Below are 24,673 nucleotides of genomic sequence, written 5' to 3'. Positions count from 1 at the left end.
TTCGTCAGATGCGCATCTGAGGAAGTGGGTATTCACCCACGAAAGCTCATGCTCCAAAACGTCTGTTAGTCTATAAGGTGCCACAGGATTCTTTGCTGCTAATACAAACCAAATTCGCCCAGACCCACCAGAGAACTACAACTCCCAGCATACATTAGGTCAGCCGGCTCCCTATATAATAAGTTCCATCCGGGTTCTTTTCTTGCTGCTGGCGACTCGTCGCCATTACAGGGGGACAACTACAGTAAGCGGTAGCTGTAGGAGCGGCGCCGAGGAGCCCGCGCTGCCTGGGCGGCGCCGACCACCCCCACCGCAGCCAGTGCCGGGCCCCGCGGGGCTCCTCGTCCCGTTGCCACCCCGCCTCCCCTCCCCCGGAGCCCCGCAGGCCCGGCCCGGCCTCCCCCGGCTCTCTCTGTTTAAGCGGAGCAGCGAGAAGATGTCGCCATGAAGGAGGCCGAGTCAGCGCTGCGCCGTCCCTGTCGGTCCCCTTCGCGGGCCATGAGCTTGGGCCCTCAGCGCCTCCCCCAGCGCCCGTCCTACCCCGTAGTCCAGAGCCGCTGCCGTCCACTCACCAGCGCCGTCGGGGCGCCCGTTGATGCTGCAGAGCTCGTCCAGCGCGGCCCCCGCCTCAGCTTCCGACATGGACAAGAACAGCCCCTGCGGCTCCGGGATCCCTGGCTCCTCGGCCGGCAGCAAAGGGCAGCAGACTCGCTCCTCCTCAGCCGGGCCGGCTGCGGGGGAATCTAAGCCCAAAGGCGGTAAGAGACGGGCCCGGGGGGAAGGGGCGCTGGGGTAATATTGTAGCTGAGTCTCCAGCCAGGGAGCGGAGCTGGCAGGTCTTTCGCACTGAGAGGGATTCCAGGCTGTGTAACAGTCGGAGGGCTTCGTGCTTCCGGGAAATGTTAACATCACCCACAGGAGGTCGGCGTGGGGCAGGGATACTAAGTGTCCAAGGGGTTGGTCTGCAGCCCAGGTGGTAGTGATCCACTGTTGTCCTCTTTCTAGCCCTTAACATACTGGGCATCTCTAGGAGTTTTGGAGAGGTCAAGAATTTTATGCCTGGCATGCATTGCCACTGTATTATCATTGAATGGAGCTTGGAAACTTGAACTTCTCTTGCTTGTAGGCGTTCTTTAGGTCAGCACTGAGACACACTTGGAGGGGCAGGGGGGATGTCTGAGGAAACATTCTTGCTCACTTCCATTTGTGTAGTACACGAATGGACAGTCACTTTGCCCACGCTATCGCTTGAGCCTCTTAGCAGCACTAAGCTCACTATGTTGTTAAAAAACAAAGGAAGCTTTCTATCAGTTTCTGTGCTTTCTATATCCTGCTTTGCTTAAACAACTATTATCTCCTGAGTATGGATCATAAAATCTCAGGGTTGGAAGGGACCTCAGGCAGTATCTAGTCCAACCCCCTGCTCAAAGCAGGACCAATCCCCAGGTAGGTTTTTGCCCCAGATCCCTAGGTGGCCCCTTCAAGGATTGAACTCACAACCCTGAGTTTAGCAGGCCAGTGCTCAAACCACGGAGTTAACCCCTTTGTTGTGTAAATAGAACAGTGTGGTGTATATCCAGGTGATGTGACCTGAAGTGGAACTGTGTCTTTTGAGTGGTGGCTTCCTTCCTAGAGTTTCTGAGCAACTTACAAATTGCAACTTGACCCTCCTTGAGGCAGGGGCAGTATCTTAACTACAGATGGAAAGACTGGGACTTGCCCAAAGTTAAATATTGGAAAGCTTTGTTCCAAGCTCTTCCAAAATCCAGCAATAATAAATCCTCATCTGTTGGTCTAATTAAAGATGAGTGGTGTCAAAGTTACTTGGTGGAGAGGATTGAATTCCACTCACATTTAATGGGACAGAGTGTAAATCTAGAATTACATACATTACTCAGTCCACAACAGACTGCTTCCTTTTGGCAGAAGGATCAAAATTAGAAGTGGAAATTGAACATCTCATTATCTCATTATCACTGTTACCTATTCAGTACCTCTTGGGAGAACATGCTTATCAGGACTATTATTATTTCTGCCCTTTTGTTTTTCTCCATTCTTCTTTGTTTCTCTCCCTCTTCCCTGTTTGTGTTCTGTCTTTCTCTCAGGTTCGCTTAACTGCAGCACCTCCTAGTTCTCTCTTCCAAGGGGCAACACTTCCACTCCTTTCCCCATTTTACTGCTCATCTTTTTAGCAAGTGAAGTAACCTTGTAACTGAGCTTTAGAGCCCTTGTTTCAGGCTGTCTGCAGACTTTTTGAGAAGACAGCCCTTATTAGCTTACACTTGGATCACATTTTTAAGGCTTTCTTTGCAACCATGAATACTGAAAACTCTTAATGAATGTTTTCTGCATAGTTTGTCATGGAGGCCATAACGAGACATCAGGGAGGCTGGATCAATCTTGTAGCCATATGTTTGACACACTTGCACTCTAGGTCCATACAAGATCCCTTTAATACTATAGTAGTTAACTATAACATTTCAGTTTAGACTCTTATTGCACATAGCTTCTCTGACTAATAGTTTATAAACTACCTTGTGTATCAGTCTACACCATTGCACTACATTATTTAAGCTAAAGGTCTGATTGTCAGAAGTGCTTAGCAGTAGCAGTCCCATCCCAAGGCAGTTGGAGTTCCTGGAGCTTGACACTCTTGACAGTCTAGTCCTGTTTCTAAGTATTGACATTTGCAACAATACTTGATATTGCTGGACTCTTTGACACAGAATTATGCACATTACAGTCTAATTGGAATGGTGCTGGGATGGCTTGTACTCAATTTCTTTCCTCTTGGGTGGTTTGTCTCAATTGCCTTTATGCCAACACACTTTTTTATAACACAATGTATACCTTGACAAGTTTGCCAGTGAAATGAAATAAGCTTCAAAGAGTAGCCATAGGCAGTTGAAATAAGTGGCTCTAACTCTTGAGGTGTTAGCTTCTCCCCAAGACTTCACTGCATATGTCATGTATTGGCAGCCCTTCAATTTGACATACTTGATCTGGATCTCTCACAGAAGCAACTGGAGTGTGACACATTCTTTTTAGGCTGCACTGTAACTGACATTAATTTTAACTTTAACCCAGTTTTTAAAGATGTTTTTTGTCATTGTGAGTCAAATACATGGGTTCTCTTTAAAAAACTGAAAAACCAAGTTCTAGTAAGATCCCTTCATGAGTCAATACCTATTGGGTTTGAAGCTGGGCCTTTTAGACTCCCAGCACAGACCTCTGCCACTTGAGATAAAGGAAAAAATGTTATCCTCAGTGAGCCAGCTACTAGGAGGGGGGAAGGGGAGGATACTGAACAGTTCTGGGATTCTGGCCATGTAGGGGGAAGGGGAACAGGATGGTTTATTAGACAGAACAGCCAAGTACAGTACATACACTTATTCTGAAAGGCACTGTGACTGAATGGATGAATTGTGGATCTGTCATTGAACTATATTCCATGCTAGTTCTGCCAGAAATGCTCTTGTAAAATCCTTCTTATTTGTAAAATGGGGCACAGTGGTGATGCTTGCCTGCTTCCTATGGTGGGGATCTGGTGCTTTGTTCAGTGACAGTCCAGAGAAATATAAACAACTCCATGGTTTTCTGATACCCTTTAGCCTAGAGAGAGGTGCACTGGTCAGGGAATCTGCAGTGAAAGTTTCTTGTTTCTCCCATCCCTCAGCAGAACATTCTCCAACTTGGCAGTGCTGCAGAAGAGGGATGCTAATGTAACTGAAATGGAGATCATATGTTAGAATCTGGGACTCTGGGGAGGACTGAGGGAAGAATTAAGTCATAGGGCTGTCTTTTACAAGAAGCAGTAAGGAAGCAACAGAGCCTCAAAGATTACTACTTCATATCAAAAGTATGACCTATAGGCCATATACTAATACAAAGAGAATATACCAAGGGCTGTTCTTATGTCTAAATGTTTCACACTAACCTTTCTAAGCTGTTTCCTAAATAACTCCAAAGTGGAAAAATTGGGGGCTGTACCTCTTTCTTTCTTTTATTTTATTTTATTTTATTTATTTTATTTATTTTATTTTATTTTATTTTATTTTATTGAGGCATCAAGGTTGCCTGAAAGGATTTCTTCAACTTTTTTTATGCTTGTAATTCAGGTTGTAGGCTGGAATAAACTGGATAGCTAATGTCAGTTACATTGCAAGAAGCTGTAAACTGAGCTGTTTTAAAAATTGTGTTAATGCTTGATTTAACCTTTTGAATAAATACTAGACTTCTGAATCTTGTATAACATCTGAATGTATATCCATTCAGGTACCATTCTAATGTCTCAAAGGTATTGATGCAATAGCTCTCTTGCTTGCTTTTGTATATAGCTGTAAGTCAGCAAATAACTCTGAGAATCTCTCTGAAACTGGAGGGATACCAAGTAGGTGCAATTGAGAATTAAATGATTTAGTATCTTAAATCCCATTGACTTTCAGTGGAAATTAAGCTCTTAAATCATCTAGGCACTTCTGTAAATGTCACTTGCTGTGAACAGCTGAGAAACTGGAATAGAGTACTTTATCACAACTTCTGACTTGTGGCTTAGGCACCCTGTGCTCCTGCTTAGGGTGCACCTTGAAACAGTTTATAGAACTGCTAGTGTTCTAAATGTGAATTCAACCTTTGAAAAGTTAAACACCATGCTCCCCTGTCTGAGGGGCCCCCACCTCTCACAATTAAAGATAAGAAATGTGATCTGTTCTACCTATAGTTATCTTATTTCAACTATATGAACTATAAGAAATGAGCCCTGCTTCATTAAAATGTGCTGGTTTGGATTAACAGTTCTAGAAAAGATTAATGCTTTCAAAAGTGTTCATTAGATTGGAACCAACAGCAGGGCCCCTCAAGTGAGGATGTTTGTTTGGCAACCAGTAACGAAGGCCTGTTGGGAAATGATATGTACATGTTTTAAAAACAACTTGTCATTAAAATCATTTTTTGGGAAGTGGAGGTAGGGACAGGAACTGAAAGCTTTTTTTCCCTAGGCCAAGGAATAAAATTCTGAATATATTTTATTCTAAATACAGAAGACAGCTGGATAAGGACCTTTGGTAGGAGAGGTCACCAGAGGCAGTTCATAGTACCCTGAAATCCATAACTGAGGCATATCAGAGAAGAAAGATGACAGTGGACAGTAGATGCTTTTTTCTGACATGCTGCCTGCCAAAACAATCAGAGGGAAGAAAAGCAGTTTTCCTATACTTGTAGGGAAATAGGCAATCCGCTCTAAGATGAGCTTTTGCAGCAAGACTAGACATTCATACTCTTTCTCTGGTTTTACATCTGACTCTTCTCTCATTTGTATCTTGTTTTACTACAACCCTGGAGGTTCTTGGACATCTTGGGAATTTTCATGCAGACCATCCTGAAAAGGGGAAACTGCCTTCATCTAGTAAAGTTGTGAAGAAAAAGTGTCTGGAGTCGATACCATTCTGGATTCTTGGTCAAAAGGCACATTCCTTGACCATAAAGTTTGATGCAGTAAAGTTGTCATTATAATGATGAAAGGGGAAACGCCTAACAGCCATTGAGTCAGGTTGAAGGGATGTAATGTGATAGGAATGTTCTGGTAAGAGTTGACTGACAATTTAATGTTCATAATGGCTGTAATTTTGTGTTTGCTTTACTAAGGTGAGAAATTTCCTTGCTATCAACTGCAGGGGAAGATTATTGCCACACCTGACAAGAAGTAATCTGACCCAATCTAAAAAAAGTGAGGCTATGCAGTTATCTTGACCCCTGTCATAACTAAAAGGGAAGGGTAACAACCCTTCTGTAGACAATGCTATAAAATCCCTTCTGGCCAGAGGCACCAAAATCCTTTAACCTATAAAGGGTTAAGAAGCTCAGGTAACCTGGCTGACACCTGACCCAAAGGACCAATAAGGGGACAATATGCTTTCAAATGGGTTGGGGGTGGGGGAAAGAAGGGAAGGCTTTTGTTTTGTGTGCTCTGTTTTTGGGTGTGGTCACTCTTGGAACTAAGAGGGGACTGGACATCAATCCATGTTATCCAAATCTTTGTGCACAAGTCTCTCATATTTCAAACTTGTAAGTAACAGCCAGGCAAGGTGTGTTAGTTTTATCTTTGTTTTCTCAACTTGTAAATCTTCCTCTTACTAAGAGGGTTTTCCTCTGTTTCTGTAACTTTGAACCTAAGGCTAGAGGGGGTTCCTCTGGGCTCTTTGAATCTGATTACCCTGTAAAGTTATTTCCATCCTGATTTTACAGAGATGAACTTTACTTTTTCTTTTAATAAAATTCTTCTAAGAACCTGATTTTTTGTTCATTGTTTTTAAAATCCAGGGGTTTTGGATCTGTGTTCATTAGGACTAATTGGTGAGGGTAGACTCTCAAGCCAACCTAGGAAAAGAGGTGTAAGGACTTGTGGGGAGGAGAAGGATTAGTCTCAAATCTGCCCAGGAAAGGGAGGCTTAGGGACTTGGGGGAAGGCAGAGTTCCAAGTGGCTCTCCCCTAAGATTTGGAACACGCTTGGTGGGGGCAACTTACTGTTAACCTAAACTGGTAAATAAGCTTAGGGAGTCTTTCATGTGGGTCTGCACATCTGTACCTTAAGTTCAGAGTGAGGAAGGAACCCCGACAACCCCCTTGTTTGCAGATACATTTTTCTGTCCCCTTGTGCTCATGAATTGAGAACCCAAAATTGCTGTGGCCTGGGAGGTCTATACCTGTCTAGAATATGCACTGTGATTGTAGATGTAAGAAGGCTGTTCAGTGATGGACTTGAGCTCTATTGGCTTTTCCATATAGACTTAGTTAATTTATGAAAATGGCTAATTCAATAGCCATTCCTTGTCTTTGGAATGAATTTTAATTCTACCAGAGACAATATCCTAGTCTCAGTGGTGTAAATTACAGCTTCTTCTCTACACTTGGTCTGTCCAAATCACCAGAGTCCAGGCCTGGCTACACCCTAAATATTTAGCTGCAACTGGTGTGCTTCTCCAGATAAAACACTGCCCCTAAGGTGTCAGACTGACTTGCCGTCTCTCCCATGTGCACTGTAACTGTTGCACAATTCAAAGAGATGCTGTGATACCAATAGTAGGACCTGTTTGAGTTCTCAATAAGTCGGAATTTGGCTCTGCCATTAGGCCAAGTACATGACCACTTTTGCCAGTAAATAATGGCAGAGTGGTTGCATAATGCCTCTTGAAAACTTCCCTGCTGCTTAACTAATTGATTACTATCCTCCTATTTCTCCATGTCATGTGAAAGGTGTTTGGCTTTAGTCTTAATTTTGAAGATCATCTTCTGCACGATTATCACTCTTTGGAAATCACAGGCACATCTAACAAGTAAAATTCAGAATTGCATGGGGTTGTGACTCCACTGGAATCCGAACTGTGAAAACTGATGCAGTAGGCCTCTTAAACTAGTTTTTCCCTCCACAACTCTAAAATGTGCTGGCTACACATTTCCATCCTGTGCATTTCCTTTCTACTAAGAGGTTAAAGCTTTAATTGGTCTTCAGATACATTTGCTTATTTATTTATTTTGTTTAAAAGCATCTGGATGCTCAGTCATGAGGTATGCATAGCCCTTCTCATTGTTCCCTGAACACACTTTTTGGGGGCATTCAGGAGGGAGAAATGAAATTTTTGCAGTGAAAAGTGTGGAGAATAGACATGAATGAGATCATCTGGTTACTATAAATGTGCAGTTGGATTGCTCCTGATGCCTGTCACTCAGGAGTAATAGTGGAAGATAAAAGCAGCAAAGAGTCCTGTGGCACCTTATAGACTAACAGACGTTTTGGAGCATGAGCTTTCGTGGGTGAATATTCACCCACGAAAGCTCATGCTCCAAAACGTCTGTTAGTCTATAAGGTGCCACAGGACTCTTTGCTGCTTTTACAGATCCAGACTAACACGGCTACCCCTCTGATAGTGGAAGATAGTTACCAAGGTTAGTGGAACAGTAAGTAATATGATCTTAAAATAGGGAAGAAGGGAACCTGTTAGCTGTAAAAGACTTATGCAGAATCCTGAGTGGTGAAAAAGGGGCAGAAGCCTGCTACTTCCCAATATGTGGATCTAGATGCAACTGATGTTCTAGTGCTGTTGTGAGCCATTAGATTTGATAAGTCACAATGGACCTGATGCATTGTTGTTAACTCCTCTTCTGAGAGGGAAGGGTGTATTGGCATATCTATGGGCTGATATTGAATATTAAGCTCTAATTTTATTCTGTTTCAGGAAACAAATGTATCTAGTGGCATTACCAGGTTAATACACAGGGAAGTGGATTGCCATGTTTGGACTCAACCTGATTTTACATTTAAGAACTCACTGGAACTTTAGAGGGAAGTACTTTCTAATCTTATGGAAAGATCCTCTGTAATAGTCTAGGAAGCATTAGCAACTCTTGTACACATTTTGGAATATCTGACTGCTTTCTATTCTTGTGAGCTTTAGAATTAAAGCCACCACTTTGTGCTTGATGCTAGTGCTTTCTGTGTTAAAATGCCAACAGTTCTCGGCACTCTCACTAGGCAAACAATCCCTGCTTCCAGGATTTGGGGATTTACTGACTAAAACACCGATTAGATAAATACACTGGGAGACCAAAGGTGGTGGTGGTGTTTTGTGAAAGAAGTGGGTTTTTAAGACGAGCCTGATGGATTGCACTGCCCAAAGCATAGGGCTTAGGATGAAAGAAGCACAAAGGAGAAAAGGAAATAAAGATAATAGTGATTAAAAAAGAAGTCCACATAATAGAGCAATGTGAGAGATCTAGAGACAGACAAATGCAGGCATGGTGGTATCTTTTACACAGTCTAGACATGAAAACTCACATAATCAACTAAGGGCATGTCTACAATACAAAATTGTCAACTGAAGTTACGTCAGGCATACCACTGCTGCAGTAATTAAATTGTGTTGTGTCCACACTATACTGCTTGTGTTGGCAGTGCAAGTCCTCATCAGGAGCCCTTGTACCAACTGTACTGTCAGTGCAGGGCATTGAGACTGCTTCTGAAAGCAGTTGATGTAAGCATCACAGTGTCTGTGCTGATGCTGTGTTGACCTAACTACGTTGACATTGATTCTATGCCTCTCGTGGAGGTAGAGTTAAGTCAGCATAGCGGGGCAGTTATGTTGACAGGAGCAAAATTTTAGTGTAGACACTTACATGTTTAGGTTGATGTAAGTTGCCTTGCAGTGACAGATATCAGTAGCGTAAGTCAGGCCTATGTATTCCCAGAATAAAGAACTAAATGATGGCTATTGAGTGTTTTTGAAAAACACTGGAAGCTAGAAAATTCAATCTTGATTACTTGGTGTAAAATTGTTCTAATTAAACACACCCTGCTTGTGGCTGTTCCTGATTCTAGCCTGAAACTAGTTTTGTGAATGAATTGTGTAGTATCATACTATCCTCAGTTCAGCTACATACCTGCCTTATGTCTCTGGTCCTTTTTGCTTAGTATAAGCTCTAAGTAGTGGTAGATTTTGGTGTACATTTCAGTAAATGCTGATTAAGGAGCTGATTCTGCATAGAAACTATCCATGGTAGGAAGAATCCAGACAATAGAAGCAACTTAGCTGCATTTTATTTCAAGGCAGCTAAGAAGTCTCTTCCTCTATTTGCTGCATAGGTTCCTGGATACTAATGTGCCTGAAAAGTATTTTGCTGTGGGTTTGGTGGTGTAGTTAGAGAAGCCTTGGAGCTCTGGATAAGTGTCTACAGCAAGACAATACTGACTTGTATACAAATGATCCAGGCCAAATGCAGTCCTGTCTTAAAGGCATAAATTACTTGACAGCCACTAGAAAAGCACTGGAAGTATCTCACTGAGCTTGTGAGGTCTAACTTGTTTTTTGTTTTGTTTTGTTTTTCAGATGGAAAGAATGCAAGTGGATCCAAACAACGTTACAATCGTAAAAAAGAAACTTCATATTCAAAAAATGAGAACTTTTCCGGCCAGTCCCGTCGCTCCAATTCACAGAAAAGCAAAGCTTTTAACAAGATGCCCCCTCAGAGAGGGGGCACTGGGGGAAGTTGCAAACTTTTTAGCTCTTGTAATGGTGGAAGACGAGATGAGGTGAGAATTGTAATGCCATGTCCGCAAGGCCTCTTTTTATGGGACAAGAGGATCACTCTGACCTCCTAGTTAGGTCTCCTGTGTTCCCTTTCTGGGCTAGGAAGGGCAAGAACCGTGAGATGGTAACATCGCTGAGATGCCAGATCAGAACAACTCTGCAACATCTCAGAAGAGGATGCTCTTTGGTCTGAGATTCCTTCGTTTCACTGGTCTTGTTATTGAACAGAAGTACAGTCTGATGAATGGGTGTATAGACAGGCCACATACATATTGTGAAACACAGGTTCTTCATGTACAGTTTTCAGTTCCTAAATCTGACACATTTGTCCAACCACTTGTGTATTCTGAATCCCACATGATGGAATATTTAGCAAAGTAATCCGACTAGCCTTGATGTGATCTAGTGAGGAGTAAAGGCAGTAAAGTACTATGGGTGGTCTGCCTCCCCCTTGGCATATTTAACCATGTTACACCCATTTTTTGTAAATTAGCAATTTAATCTACAAATACACCTCTACCCTGATATAACGCGACCTGATATTACACAAATTCGGATATTATGTGGTAAAGTAGTGCTCGGGAGGCAGGGTTGCATACTCTGGTGGATCAAAGCAAGTTCGATATAACGCGGCTTCACCTATAAAGCAGTAAGATTTTTTTTTTGGCTCCCAAGGACAGCGTTATATCGAGGTAGAGGTGTGTCACATTCAGTTACTATATGAGGGAAGGATAGCTCAGTGGTTTGAGCACTGGCCTGCTAAATCTGGGGTTGCAAGTTCAAGCTTTGAGTGGGCCATTTAGGGATCTGGGGCAAAAATCTGTCTGGGGATTGTTCCTGCTTTGAGCAGGGGGTTGGACTAGATGACCTCCTGAGGTCCCTTCCAAACCTGATATTCTATATTTTCTGAGTTCTAATTCTGTCCATTTCAACTATATGGAAACTAATCAAAAATCATGAAATCTCTGGAATGATCCTAAAACTTGCAATACTGTCTCTTTAAAGGGATGTTGTCATTTAAAAATAGCTTTTGTTACCCATGTCTCTAAAACTAGTTTTTTAGGATTAAAAAGAAAGCTTTCACTTTCACTGCATAGGTTGCTTTTACACTTCCATTTGTACAATGGAAAAAGAGAACTCAATCTTAACTTTAAGTTCCTTCGCATTTCTAATGCTGTAGTATTAGTATCAGACCTGGAGTGGGAGAAGGTGAGTAGGTAGGGGTAGTGTATATCGCTGAAGGGAATGGATCTGTGTTTGTGCTGATAGGTTGCAGTGTACCAGCTTCCAGAAAATTCTAACCAGACCTCTGTGTCTTGTTTTTTTTTTTTTTGTGATGGGTTTTTTTAGGTAGCAGAGGTTCAACGGGCAGAGTTCAGCCCTGCCCAGCTCTCTGGTCCAAAGAAGATTAGTCTGAACCACTTATTGAACTTCACCTTTGAACCCCGTGGCCAAGGAGGTCACTTTGATGGGAATGGTCACAGCAACTGGGGGAAAAGGAACAAATGGGGACACAAACCCTTCAACAAAGAGCTCTTCCTACAGGCCAAGTGAGTGGAAGATCAGGGCTCCTAGACATTCATACAAATGAACTTTAAGGGAATATGTATTCACTCTGTGTAGGTGACTGAGTGAGGGGATTATGTATTTAATTATACTGAATGTTTGTGGTGGTCTCCCCGTGCCCCGTGTTGGTTACTGAAGTCCTGTCTCCACAGTATTGGTGCAAGGGTTACCTTGTGTGTATACGGAAGGGTGAAATATGTTCTTTTCCTGATTATAAAAGGAGATATTGGTATCTGAGAGAAAACAAAGGAAATGCAGTTAAAGGGACTGAGTGTGAAGGATGGAAAGGGTAACACACCCTTCTGCCCAAATACTCCAGCACCACCTGTAAAATTTAATATTCCCTGTTTGGGTCCAGGAAGACCTGTGGTCCCTTTACCACTTAAGTAGTTCATATTTCCTTTCTAACTTGAGTAATGTGTAAACAAAACAAACTCAATCCATCTTAGTAGGGTGATATGTTAAAACTTGCTTCTTTTGAGATCAAAGCAAGTCTCAATTGAGTCCTCATGTGCAGAGGTCTTTGTTTTTAAACAGATACATTGTAATAGTTATACTGTCTTTAAAGGTGACATTAATTTTAACTTGTGTAGAAATATGTACTGAATGCATCAATAATCAAGGTAGTCAGTCCAATATAGCAGATGAACTTTTTTCAAGCTAATATATTAATAGCTTTATCTCTAATTTGGGGCAGGTTCAACATTTTCTGTATCTGATCACTTCCTTTAAGACCATGAGAAGTACTGCTAAAATTGCAGTCATTGGCATTTTTGTATACTATGGTAAAATGTGAATACACTTTATTTGTATAGGCTTACTATAGCACTTGTCTGAATAGTATGTGATTTCCTGCCTTGTGTTCTACCTATTTCAATAGTTTCCTTTACAGAAAGCTGTTTCCTCTGCATAAGTTCCCTTTCATTTAGTCTGTACTCAGACAAGAACTCCAGGCAGGATGGCCAAACTGCAGGGAGAAGAACTGTCCAAAGATGTGCTGGCTCTGACCTTAGCCCTGTTAGGTTCACTGATAACTGCTGGCCATGGTCAGCCTAGATTTCAAGTCTTTTCACATACCCAGCATATGACTTGGTTTCTTGAGGATCTTAGTGCAAAGGCCACTTCTGCCATCACCTGGACACAGTTGGAATAGGTGACTTATCAATTATGCCTTTGTGTCTTCTTTCCAGCTGCCAGTTTGTAGTGTCTGAGGAGCAGGACTACACAGTGAATTTTGCTGACCCAGATACCTTGGTCAACTGGGACTTTGTGGAGCAAGTGGTTAGTAGTGATGGGATGGGTTTTTTAAATGTATTTCTTTTCATCTACCTATCTAATATAAAAAAGTGCCTACCTGTTGCTCTAGTTCCATTTGACATAATGTGAATTTAGTTGCCATGAAGTCTCATTCCTTCCAGTATTGCATGAGTGACACGAGAATCTGACAGAGAATTACTTTTGAAAGACTGTACATAACAGGAACTTAAGACTGCCAAAGAGTATTATGAGGAAGAAGATATCTTCCTCTGTGCTTTATGGATGGACGTTGATTAGGAATATTAAGTGTTTCTGACACTTCACTTCACTTTTTTTCCCCGTAGTATTATGCAGAAATGTGGTCAGCCTTCTGACAAGGTCACAGGGATGAAATTGATGGAAGTGTGCTGTGTAGAATGCTTTTACAGACTCTTATGCTGTGCATGGGCAAACGTCTTTTTTTGCCTCACAACAAGAATCTGTAGCTACTTGAAGCACCCCAGGATTCTAACCAGATCTAGAAAATAGCGCGCTCTCTCGATACTCTTCATCTATGATGCGGTGCATGCATTTGGGAGGGAGTGTGTTTACTGTTTTATCCTGAGCTTGATGCTTCTTTGGAAACTCATGTGCATACTTCCCCCAGTAATCTTAAACAGATTACATATACATTACATAAAACACATCTGTCTGTCCTTCTAATGTAGTTTATTTAGGACCCATAGATTTTTCTTTAATCTGGGAGATACAGAGATTTAGTTGTGTAATTAGGTTGTAAAGTCAATAAGGTGACACCAAGAAGTCCACTGCTGCCTGCAAGATTAGTTGCTTTCAGATGGTAATGCTAGTAATCCTGGAGTTGGGGGGTCAGTGAACACAGGAAAAGGGAAACTAATCTAGGATACCAAGCCTTATCCTTGTCAGACTCTCCAGTGTACAACCTGTGGATGGCTCTACCGACTACCCTATGCGCATTTTAAAAACATTGTTCCTGCTAAAATTGCTAAACCATATGATCAACTTCTTGGTGACTGAAGAAATCTACTATCCCTGCTTTCTTGGAAAGGTTCCAGTCTGTCTTGTCTCTTTCTCTATAGGGCAAAAATATTTGGCCAACTTTGCAACAAATTCCCAAACAGATATCTCAATTTATAATCTCTAGTTTTAGTAATTTATTTGTATTATGCTTCTCTTATGGCCATCCAGCGAATCTGTAGCCATGAAGTGCCCTCCTGCCCAATATGCCTGTATCCACCTACTGCAGCCAAGATCACCCGGTGCGGGCATATTTTCTGCTGGGCATGCATTCTGCACTATCTCTCCTTGAGTGAGAAAACCTGGAGCAAATGTCCCATCTGTTATGGGTCTATTCACAAGAAGGATCTCAAGAGGTAAGACTTGCAGACAATTCAAATCCCTTCATCTTTCTGTAAAGTTAATTCTTGATACTTAGTCTGTTCCTGTATTGCAGTGTTGTTGCTATGGAAACACGCCAGTATGCTGTTGGGGACACCATTACAATGCAGCTAATGCGAAGGGAGAAAAGTGTTTTGGTAGCATTGCCCAAATCCAAGTGGATGAATGTAGAGCACCCCATTCATCTTGGAGGTGGGTACTCAGGAAGACTCTCCTGGAACTTTGGCTGCATGTATGACTAAAACTTGGATGTGGAAGCTGGTTGCTATGGGAAAACCTTACTCTAGGTGTATTTATATTGGGCTGATTACAAAATGTTGCTTTCAAATACTGATCAAGTTAACTACCATCTCTTAAATGACTAACATGCAGTCTCCTACTCCATAACTCCCTTCCATAAACTTGCATCATACATACTTCTCTAGTTTCTGTGCTGCAAGGCCCTGCCATCCCAGAATAATGTACAGAACAAGCCAACATTCAGTATTTCATAACTATTAGTGCATCACTGCAGAGCTCACTTCCTTTTGTTCGTCTCTGTTCTTGTTCCCCATGTTTTTGTTTGGTTTTGTCCCCCTCCCCTCCCCTCGGCTCAGCAGCAGAGTGAATTATTTTAATTTGATTTATTCTGTAGTTTATGCTAAATTATTTCAGAGATGCTGTGTATAGGAACAGCATATGCATGATTCTACCAGTGGAATCTTCTAGTGGGGGAAACTGTGAAAACTCTACCTATCTGGGGCTTGATCATAAAATCATAGAATATCAGGGTTGGAAGGGACCTCAGAAGGTCATCTAGTCCAAACCCCTGCTCAAAGCAGGACCAATCCCCAACCAGATTTTTGCCCCAGATCCCTAAATGGGCCCCCTCAAGGATTGAACTCGCAACCCTGGGTTTAGCAGGCCAATCTCAAACCACTGAGCTATCCCTCTCCTCTCTGAGCTGTTCCATATGCCTCATAATTTTTGTCTTCCCTTCTCTACCTTTTCCAATTCATAGTTATTTATACAGTCATTGCCTAATTTTGGCAATTAAATGTATCCCATCATACCATCTCCTCCATGCATTTAAAGCACTAATGGATACAACAATGATACAACTTGTGTGACTGGTGATGAGGTTCTTCATATTATTACTGCTGCTTTATGGGTTATTTTCATCTGTGGTCTTTCAACCAATCCTGTAAGAGGAAATACCGTAAACTTAGCTCTAAAGGTCAGTCTCCCGTTATAGGATCCTGGAGCATAGAACTCATTTCAGATGTTTGTCTTGGATATTTAAAAAGTTAAGATTTGAGTGTGCATCGGTAACTTTGGGTAAAAAACAAAACATACAGCACTACAGGGATATTGTAAGACTTGGTGTCAGGATAATTGCAAATGCTGAAAATTTCAGCATTAAGCTTGCACTTAAAAGAAATCCAAATATGGCAAGATATGCAAAATACACAGACAAGGGGGGGGTTAAGAGAATCTTAATTTTGCTCTGTAGTGACACTATGAAATTGGGGTGAGGATTGGATTTAAAGGAATGAAGATATCCACTGACCTTTTAAAAGCTTGTTTCTAATTGGGATTTCAAACACTGAAATTGCTTTTATTAATTTGGGACACAGCAAAAGGAATGTTTTTTTAACTGTTTAAACTTCAAGTTTAATACCAAACTGAGATTGTTTCCCACCCTCAGAATGAGAGCCAGCATGCTCTGAGGTCCTCCATCAAAATCGGGGAAGATCAGACTTGCTATTCCTGATGCTCCTAGGGGGTTAAGGCAGCAAATACCTTCTAGGCACTGCTTATTTCATAAAGAGACCAAAGCCCATCCCTTTTTAAAAAAAACAAGCCCTTTGTGCGTTCTTTAAATGTGCAGAGTGTGTTTGTGACCAAGTCACTAAAACAAATATCTAGTGCAGAAATTATTGTTGAAATGTTTATGGAGATATAATTTCATAACTTGCTATTGGGATTTACGATAAACTGATCTCCTATCCTAGTAACTTCTCACCAACGTTGCTTATGTGCAGATCTAGTCTTCCTAGCAGACTTGCCCACAATAAGAGAGTAGATGAGATTTTAATAGGAATGGCAGAGTTTGAAATTGGAGCTTGCTGCACACTGGGTATCTGCAAAGGATGTCTTACTGATATTCTTTCCCTGGCCAGATGAGCAGCACAGCCAATTCTCTAAGCTGCTGCTGGCATCCAGAGAGCAGGTGCTGCAGTGGGTAATACTGGAAGAGAAAACAGCATTACTACAACAGTACGAGGAGGAAAAGAACACCCCTGAGGCTTGCTTTATTGAGGCAGCTATCCAGGAACTGAAGGTGAGGACCCCTAGTTGTGGTGGATGTTAATGGTTACTTCATGACAACTGTTTTTAATGGAGGCCAAGTACCAACAGCAGGTTTGATTTTTGGGGGGATGGGGGAGTGAGATGAGAATCCTTTAAGCATCTAAATATAGAGATTATTTTTGGAAATGTGTGGTGATTCAGTATCCGCAATAGTAATGAAAGAAAAGAGTTAAAATCTCAAATATTCTTCCTTTGGGGCACAGAATATTGGTAAGGCAGTTTGATATTGGTGACACCTGCCAATCAAAAGCAGCAATATAAACACTGAAAGGGAATAAAAACTACATGCACCCCAATCACTGTTACTGACCAAACTCTGCCACCTGGAATACCACCAGCCTCTGAATAGTGTCTTAACTGTAGAGGTAGTTGTGGAAGCTTACCATTGGTGAAGCCAGGCTCTCCTTGTGCCAGGAGTAGCTAATTATTGGGATAATGATTCTTTAACCAAACCTGCAGGCAATGGCATGTTTCAAAGCCAGTATGTGGCAGATGGCCTGCAGAGGTCCTTTCTAAGTAAGCTGGTGTCTCCCTCTATTATAGAAGTGGCCACTGGGTGAGAGAGAGTCTTGATCTGTGGCAGTCTGAGACACAAGGGGAGGGAATAATGATGTTTATCATGTCTCCTGGAATAAATAAGAAACTGAAACGTGTTCTTTTTGGGGTGGCCTGTAGCATCGAGAGAGGGCTCTAACTTCACTGGACCAGAGTAGTGATAGTGATGTCGCAGGAGCTACAGCAGCTATAGAAGAATTGGTCCTGATGGAGCCCTCTGTGGCCAGGGAGCCTGCAGCTTCCCAGGAGAGAGAGGTGGGTTTTTTGGTCCCCTTTTCTCCCCCAAGACAAGCACAGTAGGATCTAACTCCACCTCATCACTCTAGTGTAAGGTGAGCAGGCACTGAGGATATCTATCCTTCTCAGAGCATTTGTGTACCAGAGATTATAGTAGTTCTGAATGGGATGATGTGAGCTGGATACTGACTCTACACTGTTTGTGCTATAGCAGTGTGTTCTGGAATATCTTTCTGCATTTGATGAAGAGATGGTGGAAGCCTGCTCTGATTCTGGAAGCTCCTTTCCTCTTCCCCTGGAAGCAGAAGAGGAGGAGGTACCTGAGGTGGACACTGAGGTGGTATCAGATGTGTGTGCTACAAAAGAAACTAGTCCCTCAGAAAGTAACTACCAGGAATCTAAAGTTACAGCCAACAGTGGACGTTTGAGCAGCAGCTCTCCTTTTTACTATTTCTACCAAGGTTAGTGGAATGGAGTCTGTTTCTGGAGGGAGAGGTAAATGTTGACCAAAAAAAAGTGCCCCGGAGGAGGCATTTGTAGCTTGTTAATTAACCTCTATGAAACAGAACTTCACAGAAGAAAGTCTAACATTTCTTACCATTAATGTTTGACACTTTGTGGGGAGATGGGTGGCTTTGAGAAATCAGTAGTTCCAGGGGAGTTAAGGGTGAGTGGGAAGTAGAGAAGTGACAAGTGAATTTCTTCCTTTGTAGCGGAGGATGGACAGTGTATGTATCTTCACCCTGTGAATGTTCGCTGTCTTGTTCGTGAGTATGGCAGCCTGGAGAACAGTCCAGAGAAGCTCATTGCAGCTGTGGTGGAGATAACTGGCTACTCTATGACAGAGGTAATTGCTGTAGCTTTCCCTTGTGTTATCAGTCATGGCCCTTTTTCTTAGGGAGGGCAGTTGAGAGCTGATGGTGGGTAAGATACTATTAGGAAAGGGTTGTCAAGTGGTTGTCAAGCACTTTCCAATACTTGCCGAAGCACTTTTTTTCCCCCAGGCTGGGGGTAGGATTGAGATCCACTTCAGGCACCTTTGGAAGCAGCAATGTCTAATATCAAGTCCCCTGAATTGACTGGTTTTGTTGGTGTTGCTTTTTTTCCTCTTCCTGAGAACAGATGAATGGGGAGTATTTGGCATAACCATTTCCAAGACAAGTTCCTAGAATTTCAAGTGTTTAGTGGGTCAGAGTAATGTCACCTCCTAAAAAGCAGATGACATAGATGGTTGTGAAGGGAAAGACTTGCAAGTTCTGCTGCAACAAGATATCAGATCTTTTCTCCTTTCAGGATATGCGACAGCGCCATCGTTACCTTTGTCACTTGCCTCTCACTTGCGAGTTCAGTATCTGTGAACTGGCTCTGAAGCCACCTGTGATATCGAAGGAGACCCTTGAGACATTTTCTGGTTAGTACTTTTGTTCGTTTTCCCAGTATGGGTGATGCCCTGTAACCAAAAAGAGTTTGGAAGAAGGGATGTCTGTTTCTGTGGCTGTGGGAGGGCAAATAGATAACAGGAATGTAAAAGGCTCGCTTGCTGCTCAGTCACACTAGTTCATGATTATCCTAGCTAGAACTAGGAATTGCCCTGCTGAGGTTAGGGAAATCCTGATTTGTCTGCAACAAGTGAGGTTTTTATTTGTGTGGATTAGACAAATGGTTTGGGAGAGAAGAGTATGGACTAGGGTGGGACGCTGCACTAACTGGCTTACGGGTAAGTTAATGATCAACTAGTAATAGTGCTCCAAAACTGGAAAAAGCGTTACCAAGTATTAGCTTTTACGTGGTTTCCTATGATTTGTGTGACACTTAGATGATATTGAAAAGAGGAAACGCCTGCGGCAGAAAAAAGCTCGTGATGAGCGGCGTCGGGAACGCAGAATTGAGATGGAGGAGAATAAAAAGCAGGGCAAGTGTAAGTCTTGCTTACCCACAACTAGTGGGTTTCTACAGCTCTTCAAATCCTGGGAAGGGGTGAGGTTTGCAGATTAGGGGTTAATACATTGGGGGGAAGACTGGGGGACCTGCCATGATAGATTAGGTATTCATTTGTAACCTAGCCATAGACTGGGCTTGCTGTAGCACTCTAGCACCCTTTCCTTATACGGTGAGATCATAAGTTGTGCTAGCTGGGTCAAATAAGTGTTTAACAGAAACTGCATAACTAACATTGAAGCTGAAGAACATGGTGGCGGGCTTGCCATGGAAAGGGTATACTGTCTTAATGTAACTCCCAGGATTCTGTCTCTAAATCCAAACTAATCCCTTCAGCTGGAAAGGTGAAGGAGAAGCAAACATCTGCATAGGGATTACCTCTACTCAGCAGCAAGGCTTCTATTTGTTTTTTTCTCAAGGTGGCAGTATTGTTACATTCCCTTCAAGGAAGAGACTACTCCCAAAGCCCTTGAAACAACTCAGCACTTGCACACCTGTGACCAATTACTCCATATTAAGCAATGTTCTTATTAAAACCTTTTTCTGGCTTTCTCTCTAGATCCTGAGGTCCACATTGCTTTAGAAAACCTGCAGCAGTTTCCTGCCTTCAGCGCTTGCTCAGGAGAACTCATCAGCAGTGATAACCAGAGCTGCTCTTTGTCCCTTCTTGGCAGAAGCTCTGTCTCTCTCACAGGTGAACAGTTGGAAGAATGCATAGATTGATGCAGTCCCTCCCTCAGGCTTTGACTCAGAACACAAAGCTAGACTTTCATTGCTGGCCACAGAACCCTTGGGTATTAGTGTGAAATCCAAAAGTTCAACACCCAGAAATAGGACTAAAGTATAGAGCTTCATAAGTGTTGTTGCCTATCTTCCATTATGTCTTGTCTATATCCTGGGTCTGAGCATTGCATTGCAGCCACCACTTACAAGAAGCCTTGTATTGTAGGAAAAGGAATAGCTGCCTCCAAGAAATGGATCCCCACTCCCAAGGGGAGCTGGGAAGGTTTGTAAGTAACTGAACCACCATTTATTTTTCTTGTGTACTGTAACCCGAACCATGCTACCCTTAACACTGAATATAGGATATGTTTTCCCATGTTAGTCCCGAGAAGGATCAAGTCAATGACTCCACCACCTTAGGTGTATCTCATCTTCAGGTCTCCTTTCCAGCATTCAGAGACAGTTCTTGGTCACTTGCTCTCTAGTAAGTGTCCCTGTACAAAAACATCTTGGGACAATCTGTATAAGAGGCTAAATAGCAGAAGGGGAAACTGAAATATCTACAAGATATATTGAGATGAAAGCTGAAAATTATGGACTATTATAATGCATTGTTTGACTTGGCTGGCACCAGCTTCTTTTTCGTCCATTGCACAAATGTGGGATTTTGCTCATGTAATTAGCTTTCCTGTTACATGACTGAATCTTGTCTCTGCAGAGTCTGTCTCAACTCCATTGTCAACTGCTGTCAGCCTGGCTAGCCCATCACTCTGTATCGGAAGCCTGGAAGAAGAGTCTCCCTTACCCTCCTTTGCCCAGGTAAATCCTCTTCCCTTAAAGTTGCATATGCAACAGAACGCCCAGCTGACTATCCTACTTGCTGTTTCCTCACTAGTCTGAAATTTTTAAGACCTCCAAGTATAGTCCTAGTGGCTGCTAAGATGGGATGGTCCCTCTGCTCTTCAGTTAATCAGTGATAATATTTAGCAAAAGACCCATAATACTGGGCAACGTCCTGTTTTCCGGCTTGGAAGTTTTATTGTACAAACGGCCTGGATTTCCTTAACTTCTGGGGGTGTGGGAGGGGATGCTGGCTGATAGGCCTTGGTCTGCTTTCTTATGTATGCTTTTTTCCCCTCCTTTGGTAGATGTTGAGAGTTGGAAAAGCAAAGCCAGAAATGTGGCCCAAAGCTGTCTCAAACTCAAGAGGTAAGGAAACCCTACCTTCAGTGATTATCTTGCAAAATTTCAGGTGTAATGGCTCCTGAATAAAAGTGCTCTTGTACAACCTCAGCAACACAACCTTTCCATCTGTGGCCTTTCTAGAAATCTCCTTTCTTCCAGATCAGAATACCCTGGCACCTCTTGTTCCAGTGGATAGTGATGGAGAGAGTGACAACTCTGACCGTATGCCTGTGCCCAGCTTCCAGAATTCCTTTAGCCAAGCTATTGAGGCAGCCTTCCTGAAGTTGGACAAACCGTTCACATCTGACCCCCTCTCTGGTAAGAACAAAGCAGTCCGTTACCTAAAGTCTAACGTGCAGAGCTCCCTGGCAGTGCGGGGAGTCCTTCCCAGTGTACAGGGGCCATAAAAGCCCCATCACTGGCTGGGCAAGTTTCCCCCCCAGTGTTGGCACTGTATAAGGGTTATATGAGGTCCTGTGTAAGTCCAGGTGTAGTAGCGTATTATGTTGGGGATGGAACTGTAACATCCAATACTAGAAACATTCTGAACAGTTCTAGGTTGTGGAGCTGCTCAGAGGCCACCTTAACACACAGCTGCAGTGAGTTGCACCAGCCTCCAACAAGTCTAGAGTCTCATAGGCACAGAAGTGGCTTAAAACCACCTTTGCCCCCTCTCTCCCTGGACTGCACCTGACTTGGACCTTAGAGGCACAGCATGCAAATGTCTCTTGGGTAGTCGTCATGCACCAGCTTCTGCTGGCTTCTCCCTTTGTGCGAGGATTGGTGTTGTGGTAAAGTGGAACTAGCTCACCTCAATTCTTTTTTGTGCCTCCGGCACTACAGAGATGAATTCTGCAGCCAATTGTAGTCATATACTAAACTAATTCATATCTAGACACTTTAATTTAAATGAATGGGCATTGATTGATACACTAGTCCTTGTTCTTATGCTCAGTTTCATGCTTCCATGAAAGTTGCAATGTATTGTAGACTCCATATTGATGACACAACTGTTGTAGAACTGTTTCTGGCAGTGGGAAGGAGATGTACTTTTTATTTCTAATCTTTATGAATGGGGTTCAAGTGACCCCTTCTTTAGAGGCAAGCTACTCCTATCCTTGCTACCCAATATCTGCCTGCATGCAGCAGTGTGATGGATAAGTATGTTAGTTCAGAGCTACTAAAATGACAGCAATAACAGCTCATACTGCTTGACTATTTAAAACTCTAGAGACCCAGAAAACAACCCATCAGACTGCATGTGTTTCACCTTTGGACAGCTTCCTCTGTAGCTGCCATAAGGGCTAGTACTGTAGTTTTTAAAAAGTCCTAAAATTCTATAGCCTTGGGTGGGAAATTCCTCAGCAATAGAAAACAGTCCTAGGTACCTACATTGAAACTAACCCTCTTCCTCAGCCTATTAACCATGAAATGGGAAGATCACTGTAGCTGGGGGAGAAATACGGCTTAGTCTAAGCCAAAAAAAGTTTATACATTTTTTTTCTTTACAGAGGAAAAGGGAGGCAAGAAAAGAAAGAAACAGAAGCAGAAGCTGCTATTTAGCACCTCAGTTGTCCACACAAAGTGATGCTGCTGTCCAAGAAAGTTGTCTCCTGGTTTTCATTTGCTTTTTGTCTTGCTGTTATAGTTTAAGCTTGAACAGACTAAATCCATGTTTCTAAGCCTGAGGGGGGAACCATAGATATCCATTTTTTTTTTCCCAGCACCTTCAATTGGTTGATACAAAATCAAAGTATTGAGAGAAACTGGAACCTGGCAACTGTTAGCCAAGGTTTCCAGTCTGTGCCAAGTTGGCTCTTTTGGCCCATCAGCAGTTTGAATGTTTTACTGCTGTCTGTGGCACTACCAGTTTTTTGTGGTATGGTGTCACTCAAAAGGCAGAGAAGCTCTACTCTTGCTAGGTGTGTATATATATATAGTGAGGAGACGGTACACAAGATCTAGCAGTAGGTGCAGTTAGCTGTAAAGCAAAATCCTTTTTCTTAGCAAGTGCAGTTGCTCCCACTGGAAACAAGCAATACTGAAGAGGTTCTTGTTTCTAGATCATAGCAGGAATGAGGGTTCTTTTTAAAATGACCGGAATAGCAGTTACTAACTCTTTCTGGTGCCTAAGGATTAGATCTAGAGTGGGAATAAAGTAGATCCTCATTACCAGACTCAAATTACAATACATATAGGACTCTCTGCATTTCAGAATAATGTCAGGGAATGACTGTTGTATTATAAAGCAGCTATGTTACTGTGTTAACATGGATGTAGTAGTAAGACTGATATTTTAGCCAGCATAGGTTAAAGAGAATCTTTGCCTCCATGATCTGGAGCAAACATTCCACTCGAGTCTAAAGCTATATGCTGGGTGGGTTTTTTGAGATCAGATGAATAAGTGATATCTAAAATCTGCAGAATTATTAACCCCACAGCAAGGAGCCAGGCAGTCCGGTCCTGGGGGGAACAGGGGCCTCATTCTGTTTTGTGCAGGGATGCAAGTTGGATTGTACTAGGCTCATCTTACTCTAAACCTTTTTCTCTCCCCCCTCCCTTTTTATTGGAGCAGTCTCATTCTGCACTGCCTGTGGTTTAATTTGAAGCTAATGCATTAATTGGTGTGGATTTTCATTAAATAAAATGAACAGTAGGTGTAACGTACCAGCAAAGGCAAACAGTTGCAATAAATGATATGCACAATTGGAATTATAGTGTGGGGGGAAGGGCAGGAGTCCTTCCTCTACTGTACTCTACCCCAGCTATTAAGGCTTGATTGGAAAGGTTTAACTTCTGCAGTTTAAGCTGAACAGCCACTACCTGAAAAAGAAGATCCTTCCCCTGGCTCCCTTTACCAACTGCCTGTAAAGGGAAAGAATGAAGCTGTGCCCTTTAGCTTGCACGTCCTCTTTATAGAACAGCAGCTTTAAGTTCCTTAACTATCACGAATACCAGAATGTCCTACCTTTTTTTCATGTGGCTATGCTGAAGGATTTACTGTGCAGTGAGCTTTCTTGCCCTACAAACAGGGGAAGATATTGGATTATTATGCTAGAGAGGAGGTCTGGCACCTTATCAAGAGTCTTAAGAATTACATCTTGCCATGTTAGTTCTTCCTTGCTATCAAAATTATCCCTTTGCCAGCCTTTTTTTCTAACAACATAAGAATGGCCATACTAGGTCAGACCAAAAGCCCATTTAACCCCCCTATCCTATCTTATGACAGTAGCCAATGTGACATGCCCTCAGAGGGCATGAGCAGAACAGGTAATCAAGTGATCCATCCCCTATTGCCCATTCCCAGCTTCTTGCAAACAGATGCAAGGCTATCATCCCTGCCCATCTTAGCTAACAGCCATTG

General features: G+C 42.5%; 1 protein-coding gene across 3 annotated transcripts; it reads left to right on the top strand.

Moving 5' to 3' along the window:
- The first annotated feature begins 329 nt into the window (after positions 1-329).
- Positions 330-24,021, top strand: RNF10 (ring finger protein 10). Of its 3 annotated transcripts, none has more exons than XM_030582580.1 (17): positions 330-758; positions 9,880-10,082; positions 11,431-11,630; positions 12,837-12,927; positions 14,110-14,294; positions 14,375-14,511; positions 16,482-16,642; positions 17,347-17,481; positions 17,675-17,924; positions 18,177-18,310; positions 18,757-18,874; positions 19,280-19,381; positions 19,961-20,095; positions 20,843-20,943; positions 21,273-21,333; positions 21,469-21,627; positions 22,821-24,021. In XM_030582580.1, the coding sequence occupies exons 1-17, from the start codon at positions 596-598 to the stop codon at positions 22,895-22,897; spliced, it is 2,412 nt and encodes an 803-aa protein (XP_030438440.1). In that variant the 5' UTR covers positions 330-595; the 3' UTR covers positions 22,898-24,021. The 3 variants fall into 3 exon arrangements, with proteins under 3 accessions (XP_030438440.1, XP_030438441.1, XP_030438442.1); XM_030582581.1 differs by having other exon boundaries at positions 334-758; positions 17,678-17,924; XM_030582582.1 differs by lacking the exon at positions 330-758 and adding an exon at positions 8,251-8,339.
- Positions 24,022-24,673: the final 652 nt, after the last annotated feature.

The sequence above is a fragment of the Gopherus evgoodei genome, chromosome 13 (assembly GCF_007399415.2).
Source record: "Gopherus evgoodei ecotype Sinaloan lineage chromosome 13, rGopEvg1_v1.p, whole genome shotgun sequence".
NCBI lineage: Eukaryota > Metazoa > Chordata > Testudines > Testudinidae > Gopherus > Gopherus evgoodei.
This window is presented reverse-complemented; position numbering and strand designations above follow the sequence as displayed.